The sequence below is a fragment of the Trachemys scripta genome, chromosome 6 (assembly GCF_013100865.1).
Source record: "Trachemys scripta elegans isolate TJP31775 chromosome 6, CAS_Tse_1.0, whole genome shotgun sequence".
NCBI lineage: Eukaryota > Metazoa > Chordata > Testudines > Emydidae > Trachemys > Trachemys scripta.
Window position 1 is genome coordinate 44,634,076 of NC_048303.1, and position 14,950 is coordinate 44,649,025.

The 14,950-nt window shown below is 42.1% G+C and overlaps 1 protein-coding gene across 2 annotated transcripts; it reads left to right on the forward strand.

The window, feature by feature from the left end:
- The first annotated feature begins 576 nt into the window (after positions 1-576).
- Positions 577-14,458, forward strand: ENC1 (ectodermal-neural cortex 1). Of its 2 annotated transcripts, XM_034773848.1 has the most exons (4): positions 577-885; positions 2,054-2,149; positions 5,871-7,683; positions 11,407-14,458. In XM_034773848.1, the coding sequence occupies exon 3, from the start codon at positions 5,883-5,885 to the stop codon at positions 7,650-7,652; it is 1,770 nt and encodes a 589-aa protein (XP_034629739.1). In that variant the 5' UTR covers positions 577-885; positions 2,054-2,149; positions 5,871-5,882; the 3' UTR covers positions 7,653-7,683; positions 11,407-14,458. The 2 variants fall into 2 exon arrangements, with proteins under 2 accessions (XP_034629739.1, XP_034629740.1); XM_034773849.1 differs by lacking the exon at positions 2,054-2,149.
- The last annotated feature ends 492 nt before the right edge of the window (positions 14,459-14,950 follow it).

Below are 14,950 nucleotides of genomic sequence, written 5' to 3' on the forward strand. Positions count from 1 at the left end.
TTAAAATACACCTCATAGCACATCTCCTCTGCTACCGTCTGTAGCATTATGCAGATCGACGCTGTCTCATTCCTTTGGTGCGGAGCCCCGAGCTCTCCGGTCGCGGGCGTGTCCCTGCGGTGTGCCAGGCAATGGAGACGGCCTGCACCGAGCTCGGTCCCAGACGCTGGAGGAGCCACCTTTGGCTCCTCGTTGTCTGAGGAGGCTGGAGTGGAGCCTGTGTCTAGCAGACCTGTCCAGGGGAGATGAGGGGTGTGGCCCTTGCTAAGTGCACTGGGATACACCGGGCTGCAGAGGATGTGGGAAGGAGGGCGGTGGGCTCGGCTCTGCGCTGGGGACATTGGGCGCACATGTCCTGCGGCAGCTCTTCCTGTGGCCCGGGCTGGGCGAGGTGCCTCATCCATGCCGCGGCGCCTCTTCCCTTTGTGTCCCTCCCCCCGCTGGCCGCTGGCCCATGTGACAGCATTGCTTGCAGCCTCCCCGCGGCTCCATTAACTCGCGTCCTCCCCCGGCCCTCCCCCCGTGTGTCACTCAGCCTCTTTGCATATGTGCCCCCCACCCTCCCGGCCGCAGCCCATATACCCGCTTCCCCGCACCGCAAATTGCAGCAGCCGGCGAGCGGCCGCCTCCTGCAGCAGCAGCGCCTCCGCCTCCACTCCGCGCAAGCGCTCGCCCGGCCCGAGTGCGGCTGCCCGCGGGTCTCCAGTCCCCAGCCTGGGCTAGAGGAGGGAGGCACCGCTGCCCCCTGCGCGGCCCGGCAGGAGAAGGGAGGAAGAGCGAGCTGGAGGCTGCTGGCCGCCGGGGAAGGGGCGGGACAGGCTCCCGCAGCCTGTCGCCTGTCCTGAGCGGCGGCCGTGAGGCAGGAGGGAGCCCGGCGCCGCGGCTGTAAGTTCCTGCGCGCGGACCTGTTGCGGGGGGCCGGGCGGGCTGGCGGGGGGCTGCTGTCCGCAGGCGGGAGGACCGACGGGCGGGTGTTCGGGCAGCACTCGGGGAAGGAAGCAGCAGCTCTTCCTTCCCTGCTGGCGGTGCGCTCATGGCAGGACGCGTTTCTGCGTCCCCAGCCCCGGGAAGAGGGAGGCTGTGGGAGGAGAGGGCTGCGCGCTAGCCTGCCTCTCTCCCTTCGCAGGGATCGCTCTGACTCTCACCCCAGAGCGAAGCGAGCAGGGCGAGGGACCCGTTGCCACAGACAGCCTTGCGGGTGGCTGAAAAGGTGCCTTGGCAGGGAGCGGAAAACTCTCCGAGCTTAGCAGACTTGGTGCAACTTGTTCCATGCATAGATCAGCTGGCGCTCTGATTGCTTGTATTGTAAAATGAAGCAGTCCTGCACTGAGGCTGTTAAGTTGGGAGGTATTTTCATCTCACTGCCAGGGCGCATTTTCAGCTGCCTCATAGCTTTTTTTACTATACATATGAACTGAGTCTGTCTATTGATCTCTAATTTAATATTGAACGACTGTGTGGGCTTGATGGTCACATCAGACCACCCAACTGGTAGATTCTCTGCATTAGTAAGCATCCTGTGTTCACTCCTGAAAGCAGGTCCCGCTGTTTGTGCACCATGTGCCCATTATCAGAGGGGTAGCCGTGTTAGTCTGAATCTGTAAAAAGCAACAGAGGGTCTTGTGGCACCTTTAAGACTAACAGAAACATGTGCTCATTGCAACCTTTTGAAGGAAAATGCAACACTGGTGGATAGATATTTGCACTAACCGTTAGACATTTCTGGTATGTGTCTGTCTTTGGCAAATAGAAACACTTGCTTCCGGTAATGCTAGATACTAACCTTAAATATTGACTTCTTGTAGTTGCCTTTTCAAATTTTTCAAATGACTATTTTGGAAAATACACATAAGAAATGTCAGTTGACTTTTTAATAAGGCTGAGTAACCAGAATTAGAATGACAATGGACTTTTACCACTTTCAGAATCAAAGGCAAAACCCATTTCTTCTATTCTTTCTTTTAGAAAGTTTTTCATACACAACCAATACAATGCTCATTTACACAGATAAAACAGAAATCTGCATAAACTAATTAAGTTATTTCTTCTGCAGGTTGGGAAGAAACAGATACTGTTTCTGATTTGAAATACTGGGGAGGTGTTCAGATACTACATTGAAGGGGGAGCATATAGGCACGTGGGTACATAGGTATGTACTATCACACAATCATTTTGAAATGGTCTGCATTTGGCAAAAAAAAAAAAAAGAAAAAAAAAACCAACAACAAAAAAAACAGGAATTGTACAAAAAATTAATGCATAATAAGTGATGTCCTGTTTTACACTTCATGTAACTTCTGTGCAATGGGTTATATTGAGGAATGTTAGAAAGGGGTTGGGCATCACTGCAGACTTAGCAACTGAAAAAAGGATCAATTTATGCAATGGTAGTTGAGCAGCAGTGATTTCCCCTCCTCCCCCCAAGTATCTCACTGGAGAAACGATGAGATTATAGTGGTCTAATAGGAAGTTGTATCTTGTACATAATGTGCAAATAACTGAAAACACTTAATTTTTTATTTGACTGAGCTGAGACCTTCAGAACCTAAAGCTGTTAAGAAGGAGGGCAAGAGGTTGTTGAACATTGTGTACTACCAGATTTGAGGTTGCTGTGACAAGTAGCTTGTTGAAGTACATCATAAATCAATCCCTTGCTTCAATGTCTATTTCATTAGTGATTCATGATAAATATATATTTGTATTTTACTGACCATTTGTCCTTTACATTCAAATGTTATTGTTTCTAAGGAAAAATTCCCTGAAGGGAGTTGACACATTTTATTCAAGATGAACACCTGCTCAGTGACTCTGTGAATTACCTCTGCTGAAATGTTTGAGGCTTGCATAATTTGAAGCAACAACTAGAGAAATCAAAGATGTCTGTTTGAATAGTTTTATAGCTTTAAATATACTTATTAACATTTTGGCCCAAATTGCATTTTCAACAATTGCAAACCAGACTTATTCACAAAAACACTATTTCGCTAGTAAATTATAAGAAATCTTTTTTTAATGGTACTTTGTCTGTACATATTGACTGTAGAACAACTCAAAAACTAGTGTGGGACTTGAGGGGGAAGATGTACAAATATGTATCTTTGTTCTTTTTGAGGAAATATGTTTAGCTTACTAAAATGTGACTTGCCACACCTTGAATTCTTCTAAATAGAGAGGCAACTTTAGAATGATACAGGTGTAATGCTTTTGTTACAGTTTGCTAAAGAGGAACATTATGAATACTGCAAGTAATTAATAAAAATGGCTTTGGTCACTGAAAGATCAGATCTTGTCTTTTAGGATATTGCTGTGTGCAAAACAGAAATGAGGTGAAACCCTAAACTCCCTATCCCAACAAAGTCTCACAGTGGCTTTTATCATTTTTTTTTTTTGCAGCTGAAATCAGTATTTCTTTCTAGGCCTGTGGGTGGGCTTGGGCAACATGCAGTGATTTGCACTTTCCTACTTCTGTCCCACCTCTCTGCATATGGTCTGTAGTTCACCATTCTCAAACATGGGGATAACTCTAGTTCCTTAGCTCTTTTATTTTGTGTTCAGGACTTGATCCTGCATGGTTCTGTGCAGCCACAAATCATGAGAACTCACAGCACCACTCTGGATCAGAACACGCCTGTATTTGCAGTGTGTTAATTTAAAAAAAAAAAAAAGTTATTATTTAGTGCTGAGTGCTGTTGGCATGCTTAGTATTGCAGCAGTACACAGCGGGATACATAGTCTCGGATGCAAATAACTCCATCCTGCAGTGAATACCACCGGGAGGGGCAGGGGATCCCTGTATCTGTTTGGTCCTCCATTGACTTAACTGGGGATGCCCAAGAGTGCCGGGATCTGTCCATGTGTAGCTCGTGTTAGGATGGGCACCTAAGGACCTAATCCTATAAAATGCTAAATGCTGCCTGGGGATGTTGAGTGCTGCATCTCCCACTGACTTCAGAGATTGGAAGCTGAGGTTGCTCCACACCCCACAGGAGGCACTCGGCCTCTTGCAGGATTGGGCCCTAAATGTGAGACAGACCAATCCAGAAAAACATACAGAATGTTGTGTATTGAATCATAACCAGGGCCGGCTCCAGGGTTTTGGCCGCCCCAAGCAGCCCCAAAAAAAAAAAAAAAGTCGCGATTTGCAGCGGCAATTCGGCAGGAGGGTCTTCGCTCCGAGCGGGAGTGAGGGACTGTCCGCCGAATTGCCGCCGAATACCTGGATGTGCCGCCCCTCTCTGGAGCGGCCGCCCCAAGCACCTGCTTGCCAGGCTGGTGCCTGGAGCCAGCCCTGATCATAACAACTTATGGAATTACAAAATCCCTGTAAAGGTTTTGAAATCTGGCTCCACAATGTTTGCCAAATGAGGGTTGATCTTCCCACTTTTGCATCTAAACTGTTGATGAACTAATACCCAGAGCCATGATCCTATGTGTAATTCTGTAGCCACACAAAGCTGAAATTGAGGCACATGTTCAGTTTAACCTTTTGGCAATAGGATAAATGGGTAAATTTAGTCCTGGATTAGTGTATGTGACCCTTGAATGTCCTCTGAATGATGATTATTTGTCAGGTAATGCAATTATACTTACCATGTAAAAGTAGTTGCATGTATTTTAATAGCATACTTGGCTATAGTTACTGCAGTTAACCTAAAACATTGGTCCAAAGTGCTGTGCACAGCTCATGTTTTCAGTCACACTGTAAAGGGCTTGATCTAAACCTTACTGAAGTAACTGAAAAGATTACTATAGATTTTAGTTGGCTTTGGATCAGGCCTGATAAAGACCAAACACTATGTATTTCCCATGTTGTTTCTTCTTTAAAATCCTGATGATAATCATTAGGAAATTAAGTTCCAACTCAAAAGACCATATCATACATCAGTTCAGCTTAATTTAGGGCCAACCACTTGCCTTACTTAACCCAGAAGATTGGCCCATACGAAATACATAAACTTGCAAATGGTTGGAAGAGACCATGGAAGGCAGCTGAATCCTTCCAAGGTCACTTATAACTTGCTTAAAATGGGAGCAAAACAGCGCTGGTTTTGAAAGGACAGGGGTAGCAACGTAGAATATTCTTTCCTCCCACCCCCAAACCAACAACTGCAGACTCTTGTTCTCTGAGAGCCTAACTCAGGGGGACTGCAGAATAGCAGTCAGTACAATTTACCATGCCAAGACTTTAAGCACATACCGTCACTCAGTAGCAGATGACCACTGGAGATAAACAAGATGTAGATTTCTATAATATTTAGCCATGATATTGTAATAAAACTTTGGTCATGTAACAATATCCTTGCAATGTTATCTGTCTCTGTCTTATCTTTCCCACTTCCTGCTGTTAGATATGGAACCATTATATCAAAAGAAATCATCAAAATGGAATGAGTACATTCTTGTTCTCCCATGCAGTCTTTTTACATTCCATAAGGTATTCTGTCTGGTAGCTCTTCCTACTATGATTCAAAGCAGGAGAATGTTTCAAGTGTGTTTGAGTGTGAGTATGTGATGAATCAGCTGTGCTACACTGGGGAGGAGTGAGAAAATCAGCTCTAGGTCTTTATTTTTCCTCTGTCTTCCTTGCCTAATATTGTCATGAAAGTTGGAGATCAGGTTTCCCAAGATAAACCTGCTCTTGGGCAATAATAGTGGGGCATGTCATTTAAGAAACTCATCAGGGAAAAAAATAAACATATACTGAAGTAGGTATAATTCTTTGTCCTCTCATGCCTATAATAGGCTCAGAACAGGCTTCCTGTTTCCAATGATTATCAGGGATGCATATAATTTTTTTTAATTAAAAGAAGTATGTCATAAACATTTGTCATGAGAACCCTTAATCTTATTTAATTTTTGTTTATTTTTAGGTGTGGCAGAAAATGTCAGTCAGCATGCATGAGAATCGCAAGTCTAGAGCCAGCACTGGCTCTATAAACATATACTTATTCCACAAATCATCATATGCTGATAGTGTCCTTACTCACCTGAATCTTCTACGCCAACAACGGCTTTTTACAGATGTACTTCTCCATGCTGGGAACAGGTCATTCCCTTGCCATAGAGCTGTCCTAGCTGCATGTAGTCGCTACTTTGAAGCAATGTTCAGTGGTGGACTTAAAGAGAGCCAGGCTAGTGAAGTCAATTTTCATAATTCTATTCATCCAGAAGTCTTAGAACTTCTGCTGGACTATGCGTACTCCTCCAGAGTTATCATCAATGAAGAGAATGCAGAGTCCCTGCTAGAGGCTGGAGACATGTTAGAATTCCAGGATATCAGAGATGCTTGCGCAGAGTTTCTGGAGAAGAACCTTCATCCCATCAACTGCCTTGGTATGCTGCTGCTGTCAGATGCTCACCAGTGCACCAAGCTTTATGAACTCTCTTGGACGATGTGTCTTAGCAACTTCCAAACTATCAGTAAAAGTGAAGATTTTCTCCAGCTGCCAAAAGACATGGTTGTGCAGCTCCTTTCCAGTGAAGAATTAGAAACTGAAGATGAAAGATTAGTATATGAGTCAGCTATTAACTGGGTTAACTATGATCTGAATAAGCGCCACTGTTATCTCCCTGAACTATTGCAAACTGTGAGACTGGCTCTCTTGCCAGCCATCTACCTTATGGAGAATGTAGCCATGGAAGAACTTATCACTAAGCAAAGGAAAAGCAAAGATATAGTAGAAGAAGCAATAAGATGCAAGCTAAAGATCTTACAGAATGATGGTGTGGTCACCAGTTTGTGTGCCAGACCTCGTAAAACTGGCCATGCACTGTTTCTTCTGGGGGGCCAAACCTTTATGTGTGACAAGCTGTATCTGGTGGACCAAAAGGCAAAAGAGATCATTCCAAAGGCTGACATCCCAAGTCCACGGAAAGAGTTCAGTGCTTGTGCTATTGGCTGCAAAGTGTATATCACTGGAGGCCGGGGATCAGAAAATGGAGTCTCCAAAGATGTTTGGGTGTATGACACTCTTCATGAGGAGTGGTCAAAGGCTGCCCCCATGCTGGTAGCTAGGTTTGGGCATGGTTCTGCTGAACTCAAACACTGTTTGTATGTAGTAGGAGGACACACTGCAGCAACTGGTTGCCTTCCAGCTTCCCCTTCAGTATCCTTAAAGCAAGTAGAACAGTATGACCCTGTGACCAACAAATGGACAATGGTTGCACCACTTCGAGAAGGAGTAAGCAATGCAGCTGTAGTTAGTGCAAAGCTTAAGCTATTTGCTTTTGGTGGTACCAGTGTTAGCCATGACAAGCTGCCCAAAGTTCAATGTTATGATCAATGTGAAAACAGATGGACAGTACCAGCCACCTGCCCCCAGCCCTGGCGCTACACAGCTGCAGCTGTTTTGGGTAACCAGATTTTTATTATGGGTGGAGATACTGAATTCTCAGCATGCTCAGCTTATAAATTCAACAGTGAAACATACCAGTGGACTAAGGTGGGAGATGTGACAGCTAAGCGAATGAGCTGCCATGCAGTAGCATCTGGAAACAAACTGTATGTAGTTGGAGGCTATTTTGGGATTCAAAGATGCAAAACATTGGACTGCTATGATCCCACATTAGATGTATGGAACAGCATAACCACAGTGCCCTATTCACTAATTCCCACAGCATTTGTCAGCACATGGAAACACCTCCCCTCATAACTGTGTGTATTTTGTGATTGCAACTTGTCAGGTAAGAAGTTATACCTATGAATACAAATATAATAGTACTTAGCACTCACCGTTCTTTACATCCGTAGATCTCAAAGGAGGGTAAGTACATTATTTGTATTTTACAGTAAGGAAAACTGAGGCACACAGCTGTTAAGTGACTTGTCCAAGGTCATGCATCATATTAGTGACCGAGCCAGGAATGGAACCCAGATTGCTTGGCTCCCAGCACCATACTCTCTTCACCGGATTGATCACTTTGCCTCTCAGTTTAGATGTTGAATATGTAATTTCCACTAGGTGTGATGCTGATGGGAAAATATGGTTTAATTATTACAAATTCAGTTATAAATCATTTACCTGCTAGGGAGAGGTGATGTTTCCTTAACTACACAGAACTGGTCAATCAACATGAGGACCTAAAAAGACTTCTGTTAACCCTCTAATCATGAGCTGCAGCAGGGTGGTGACTAGTTCAACTGGACAGCGCTCTGTGTGAACAATCTTGCTGCAGCTGCATTGTTACCAGTGGCTATATAAGGTATTGCACAAACACACTGGGCCAAGTCCACCCTTCTGCAACAGCTGAAGTCAATGGAATTGCACCTGCTTATGCCAAGGTTGAATTTGGCCCATTAAATATACTTTTAAAATGCTTGTTTTTCAAAGGAAAGTTGTGTTTATGTGTCTGACTGTATATAATGTCACTCAGATATACCAGTAATACTGTGGTTCAAATAATTACTTGGCAGTGTTCCAAAGCAAATGCAACCTCATTTATAGTTAGGCATAATGGGCCAAACTCACACCACATGCAACTTCTTACAGGCAAGTCTAAATTTGGCCTTGCTTGTTTTTCTGGTTATGTGGCTCTGCTAAAGAAGGATTTTCTACTTTTTGTTTCTTCTTCATTTGGAAAACCACTAAAATATCTGAGCAGCCCAAAATATGAATCAGTTTATATCAGCACCACAAAACAGAGTTAACTTGCTAAGCATTGTCTCAAACTAAATCTGATTTTTCATTATTTCCCCCCATCTTTTCCTGAATGGCATCACTTAAGCTAAGCCTCGGATATTTTCTAGAGTTCTTACGTGAATTATTTTGCATTAAAACTTATGAATACTGTGCTTCAGTGTGTGTTGCTCAGTTTTTTCTGAGAGACTGCAATGCAGCAGCATGGCTACAAACACATTCCGATGGCATGTTTAACCCTCAGAAGCAAGCTATGTTGCCTAAATGAGCCATGCCCTGCGAGTAGTAATTTCTTAAGGGATTTGAATACTGCATAATGCAACCATAAAACCAGCCAGGTTGCAAAAAACTATTGAAGGAAAAACAGTTTAAAATAATTAAATCAGCTCTGCAGTAACTTTTGCAGTAACCTAGAACCTCCAGATCAAAGTAGATACCTCAGAAAGATAATACCAGTCTGCTTTTATAGACTTCATAGCATCTTGCTCTTCAGACGGGTCACGTTGACAGGATTTTATTGGCAACTGGACTACAAGGAGATGGCTGGCTGGCTCCTGCAATAAATAGCAGGACACCTGATTGTCCTTGTAACAGGATAAATCTAATAATCTGGGGATCATTGGGGAATTTTTTCACCCAGTGGTGTGCTGAGGGCTCATCTTGCCATATCCCCTTGAGCTGAATTGGAATTTTGACAAAGTAAGGAGTGCATTTTTGGGCCACTGCAGAATAGCAACTCAGAGCTGAAATCTAGTAGGAAATGTAGTGAGGTCATGTTTCCAATGACACTTTGGTCTTTAAGTTGAATAACCACCTGTAACTTTTCCATCTCCCCCACAACTTAGTCTTAGAAAAACAGAGTCTTGGATTCCATCCAACATTTGCAAACATTGGAGGTTGATTATATCCTGGGTGTCTGAGATTAATTGCACACTTCCGATAACTCAAACTGAGCAAATAGGCTTCTTTGAGACTACTTCCTTGCTAGCCGGAAAGCTGGGAACACATCTTTAAATCCATACCATTCAGCCAGTTTCTATTACTCATTTCAGCAGGGCTCAGTGTTATCAGAACAGTAGTAATGAATGCCCCGACTCAGGATCTGTGCCAAGAAAAATATTGACTTTTATTCTCCTAAGATTGACTTCATTGTTCTAAAATTTACAGCACATAAAACAGAGTTTTTTTTTTTTTCCCTGAAAAATAGTAGTCCAAATATAATGGCACTTAAGGCTTTCGTTTGCTTTGCAATATCCTGTTAAAGGCCATTACTTTAGCCTCACTAGCCTGTAAGATAACTGGATGAATGCAACCGTAAACTGAAACCTCTCTAGTGTGGCATGCTCATCCAGCCAGTAGATTTTTACTGACTCCCACTGTTCTGTCAGTGGGTGGGAGGGACAAAAAGGAAATTACTTCTGATTACCCTCTGTTTTCATGGTGTTGTGTGGCCCCAGCCTGCCACAGCTTAGGAAGATTTTAGTCTGTTTTGTTTCTTCCTTCAAACTTTGCTCTTTTGAGTAGCTTTGTTTTATTTTCCCCTTGCAAGATTAAATTTTGTTGGTTTTTTTTGGTTAATCATCCCATGATAGGAAACATTATTTTGGCTTCAGTGTTGAGATGTACCTTTCAAGAAGGGAAAAGATGACACATTAGTCTGAAGAATGTCTAGGCGACACTAATCAGCAATAAAAAATTACATTGAAAATAATGAAAAGGGTCTGTCTTAAACCCTCAAAGGCAAAGAGATTTCAGGCTAAGGCTGTGAGTATACCCTGCTGTTCTTAGGCATTGCGGCACTGACAATATAGGGCTACATTCTGCTCTCCTGCACATATGTGTGTTCATTCAGATTAACTGCATCGACTTGAGTAGAGTTACTGTGCATGTGCACCCTAAATTCTAGCTGTGCTGTCTAAAGCTACTGTAAATATGAGACTGGTGTCTGGTTTGGAAACTTGCACTTAACATAGGCTTCATAATTAAATATGGTAGCCAAATCTCAGCATCCAAAGACTATATATTTTTTCTGAATAATCAACTCCTGGAAAAGACTCCAGTGTGGAGTTGTTGAGGCATGGTGCATTGTCATGTGAAAAGAAGCGAGACAGATTTCTGCCATAATGAATAGCAGAGAAGTTTTAAATAAGGGGATTAATATGTCCACTTTCTCTATGGTGAATAAATTCAATTTAGAGTTCTCCGTGGTGAACAGAGGAGAACCCGCACCCTCCGACTCCCTCCCAGCTCTTTCTTCAAAATCACTCTGATCTAGTTTGACGTGGCCCATGAGTAGAATAAACTGGTTGCCCTAATAATTTGTGAGGCTTTTCTGGAAGAGAGAAGTTGCATGAGGTGGTTGTTTTCATTTTTTTTTTCTTTTTTTTTTTTTTTAAGCATATCCCCATCCCATTTGTTGAGAACAGGAAAAGCCATGTGGTGTAAAATCCAGCAAAAATAGCACTATCGACCACATGCTATTTAACCTTTTATTTTATAAGGGTCAGATTCACACAGAAGTACAACTCTACTCCGTGGCTAGTCCCTATTGGAGTCTCTGGGGCTGCTTGCAGAGTAAGGCCAGGCAAGTGAAGGAGGCAAAATCTGACCTAAGTGGTGTGGTTGGTTTATTTACTATCAGTGATTAGTTATTACACAGAGACAAGTAAAAGGCTTTTAGTTTTTTTTTGACATCTAATGAAAACCTTATTGTATATTGTCTCACGAGAATCCTCTAAATCTTTTCTTCTCCCCCTCCTTTTTTGTTTAGTTTGCTCTATTATTTGGAGAAGAGACTTGGAATCTCAGCTATGGAGAAATGGGTTTTAATGAAGAAAAATCGTTCAGAGTCTTTGAGTTTGAAGAAAAATATCTGCACCTTGTAAATTATCTAACCTGGACATGAAGGAATGGGAGGAAAAAACTGTCTTTGGTGCATCAGCACATGGTTTAAATATGAAAGAATGAACTTATGGTCTGATTCCTTGTACTAGTAATTGTGGATTAATGTCGGCATTAATCAGACCTTCAAAGGGAGGGGATGGGGAAAAGGAAAAACAAAAGAAGTACAGAACTTTCCATAGTTGTGCAACCTACAACTCTTGATTTTCATGGACTCCATTGTGTGTGCGTGAAATTTGAAATGGTTGTCACCTCTCACTGTGACAGTTTGAAGCATCAGCACCAGCTGCCGGGGAAGCAGGCCAGGTCTGAAACAGTGAGATGTCGCTGTGAATGAAGATACAGCTGTGTCACTGCAGAGTACTGCTACAGGAATTAACTTGTTTATAGGCAGTGTCTGAAGAATCCATTAGATTACCACTTTGTGGTTTCCTATCTGCAGTGAGTGACCTTTCATTGGATAAGGAACAGCACAATTAAAAAAATAAATAAAAGGTTTTTGCAATAGTGGGGAACTAAAAAGAAATAATTTCCCCCAAATGTTTGATTTCCCTTCCTCCCTGTATTTATAGGTGACTTAAACTGTCCCATGCCTGTTATGTTACTTGTAGATGTAGCTATTTATTGTTCAGTGCTTGCATGCTGAAACAATGCCTGCAGATGTCTTCATGTTGTAAGGATTTGTGTGATTTGTTGTTTGTTTTGCACATTTTGTGGTCTCTGACTTGCTCTGCTGCACACAAAAAAGAAAACTGTTGAGTAATAGTTGGAGGTGGGAGGGAGTGAGGGGATGGCTTCCTCAGTCAGAAATGGAAGGATTACAAGGCAGGATCTTAAATTACACACATACTAAAGGAAGAAGCCATGGAGGTCACTTTCTCAGGCCACCAACTCCTCAGGTTAGATGTGGTGTATCCTGTAGATAGTGTCCCTGCTCCATTTCATTGGCCTGCTCATGCCTTTGAATTTCGAATCTGGAACTAGCCAAAACCATTTACAGCTTTCTCTTTGTGCAGCCTCTCAGTTACCTAGAAGATGCTGTGGGATGGTTTCTGTGTACGGAGCCCCGAGAAAGGCATTGGCCAAAAAAATTATTTATTTATTTATGAGTTTAGACTATGGGACATTTACCTGATGAGTGGAGTCTGGCTGACTCACAAAAACAAAATAGATTAGTAGTGAACTAGTTAAAAAACAAAACAAAAAACCAACAACTTGCACTGACAGGATTGGCTCCTCTGTCTGCATAGAAGTGGGATGAATGAGTGCCATGGTGTCAAAGATCCAAAAGGCATGGCACAGTTGTTACAATGAAGCATGAAAAATTGCAGAACTAGAACTTAAAAATAATCCTTAATCTCTGCTGCATCTTTTATCTTCACACAGCCAGATGAGTCTTCAGACATTTTGGTATTGAGAAATGTCAGATATGATCATGATAAACCAAAAGATTAAAAAAAAATACCCATTTTATTTGCTCAGTCTAGTCTTGAGTCGGGTATGAACCCAATCTTAACTTCATTTCTTTACTTCTGTTTCACAGGTGCTTACCTTGCCAGATTTCATTGTGAAGCACGTGTTGTGTTTTTCATAAGTCTTTTGAGCCCAACTTAATAACAGTGTGGTCAGCAACATGGTTGTAGTATTCTGCTGTGGTATAAGTAAAGGATTTTTAGTTGCATGCATGCATGCAAAAAAAAAAAAGTAATTATGTTGATGTTTGCATTTCTCTCGATGATGAAGTCACTGTGCTCTTTAAGCTTACCATCTGAAAACGTTTACAGTGATCACCCTTAAATTTTTCTCACAAGGGAAGAATTTTTAGGGTGACCCCTGGTTTGACATGAACAGGACTCCACAACTATATAGTAAACGAGTTACAGTTATAGTTCCACTAGGTTAGGTTGAACTGTTGAAATAATAACAAAGAAATTTAAAAATCAATCCCCTTCTTCTACATGGCTTTAAACAATAGTCATGCTTCTTAGGTAAAGCACCTTTCTATAAGCCCGAGTTGCCCCAATAAAATAAATAGGCTGGATTCTCCACTGCCTTGTATGTGGAGTAGTCATTCACACCTGTGCAATGTGGGTGTAAAATGTTCCCAAATCCAAACTGTCACGTTTTACATCCTCTTCGCACAGGTGTATGTGGTTACACAAGTAACAAGGAAGTGAAGTGTTATGCCCAATGGAACTACTCATTTGACTAAAGGTATATCTGATCAAGCCCTCCGTTTTCTTCATTGAATGAAGGGATATAGTTCTGTCTTGAAGCTGCACCATACATGGCTATTTAGCCTCTGACAAAAATCTGTTTTATAATACCATGTAACTTCCGAAAGTGGGATGAATTTTCTGCAGCTGTTTTCAAAGTTGTGGTGTGCTTTCAACTGCTTGATTAATTCCTATGTGTAGGCTGAAGGAAACTGAAGTCAGGGTGGGCCTCAGGCCCTGCAGGGAATATTCTGGGCTTCTGCTCTTTGAATTGATGTGGGAATTCTGGCTTACTACTTGACCATTCCAGTCGTGCAAAACATCCCACACTTTGAAGCAAATGCAATTCACAGCAGAGTGCACACAAAAACCTTGGCATAGGACGGGAAGGTTCTTCTTATTTTGTGGGCTGGTTGCTGTAGAAACTTATAACAAAGGACAGCCTTCCACTTCTGGTATAATTGTGTAGACCCTTTTCTCTAGGCCTGACACCTGTCTAATAAGAGTGATTAGAGCTGAATAATGCCCCTTCCCTGAGTATTGAAGATGTGGTTCACATACTAAAAGAAAACTGTACAAGTGAAGAAGGAAAATGTCTATGTTCTGTCTCTGTTTGCTACTATATTTTAAGGTTTTGTAAAACTGCATTTTTTTTTCACAATGTGAAACTGAAGGTCAATAAATTATTAGAGATTTTCTCTTCAATGAGTAGTTTCTTTGAGGGTTGGGTGGGTTGGTTTGTTTGCAATTTTTTTTATCCTTGTAACACGCATCTTTTTCATAAAAAGACATCCTTGATATGTAGTTTACTGGTTTGTTTTAAACTTCTGCTTCAGTTGCACTTGGACTGTTCCCTTTGTTCTATTAGGCCACTTTATTATGATCTAGCTCTCAGAGTTCAATAGATAAAACTACAAGAGCTTTAAATCAATAACAGGAACTGCAAGCCTTTGTGATTTCTTTTGGCCTTTGGAGTACAGTTTAGGGTCTAATATGAATCTAGAACAAAATTAGACAAGTCAGATCTTCCAGAATAGCTCCTGAGGAAAAAAGGTTGCTGGCTCTGTATAAAGCATTTTAATACATATATATTTATATGTGTATATACACAGATACACACACTGAGCCAAAGTCTCCTCTTATTTAACCAGCACCGCCTATGAATTTCTAAGCTTACTTTTTATGGTATAAAAGATT

Excerpts from the sequence above, each read along its gene's own strand:
- ENC1 (XM_034773848.1), top strand. The coding sequence starts at position 5,883 with ATGTCAGTCAGCATGCATGAGAATCGCAAGTCTAGAGCCAGCACTGGC.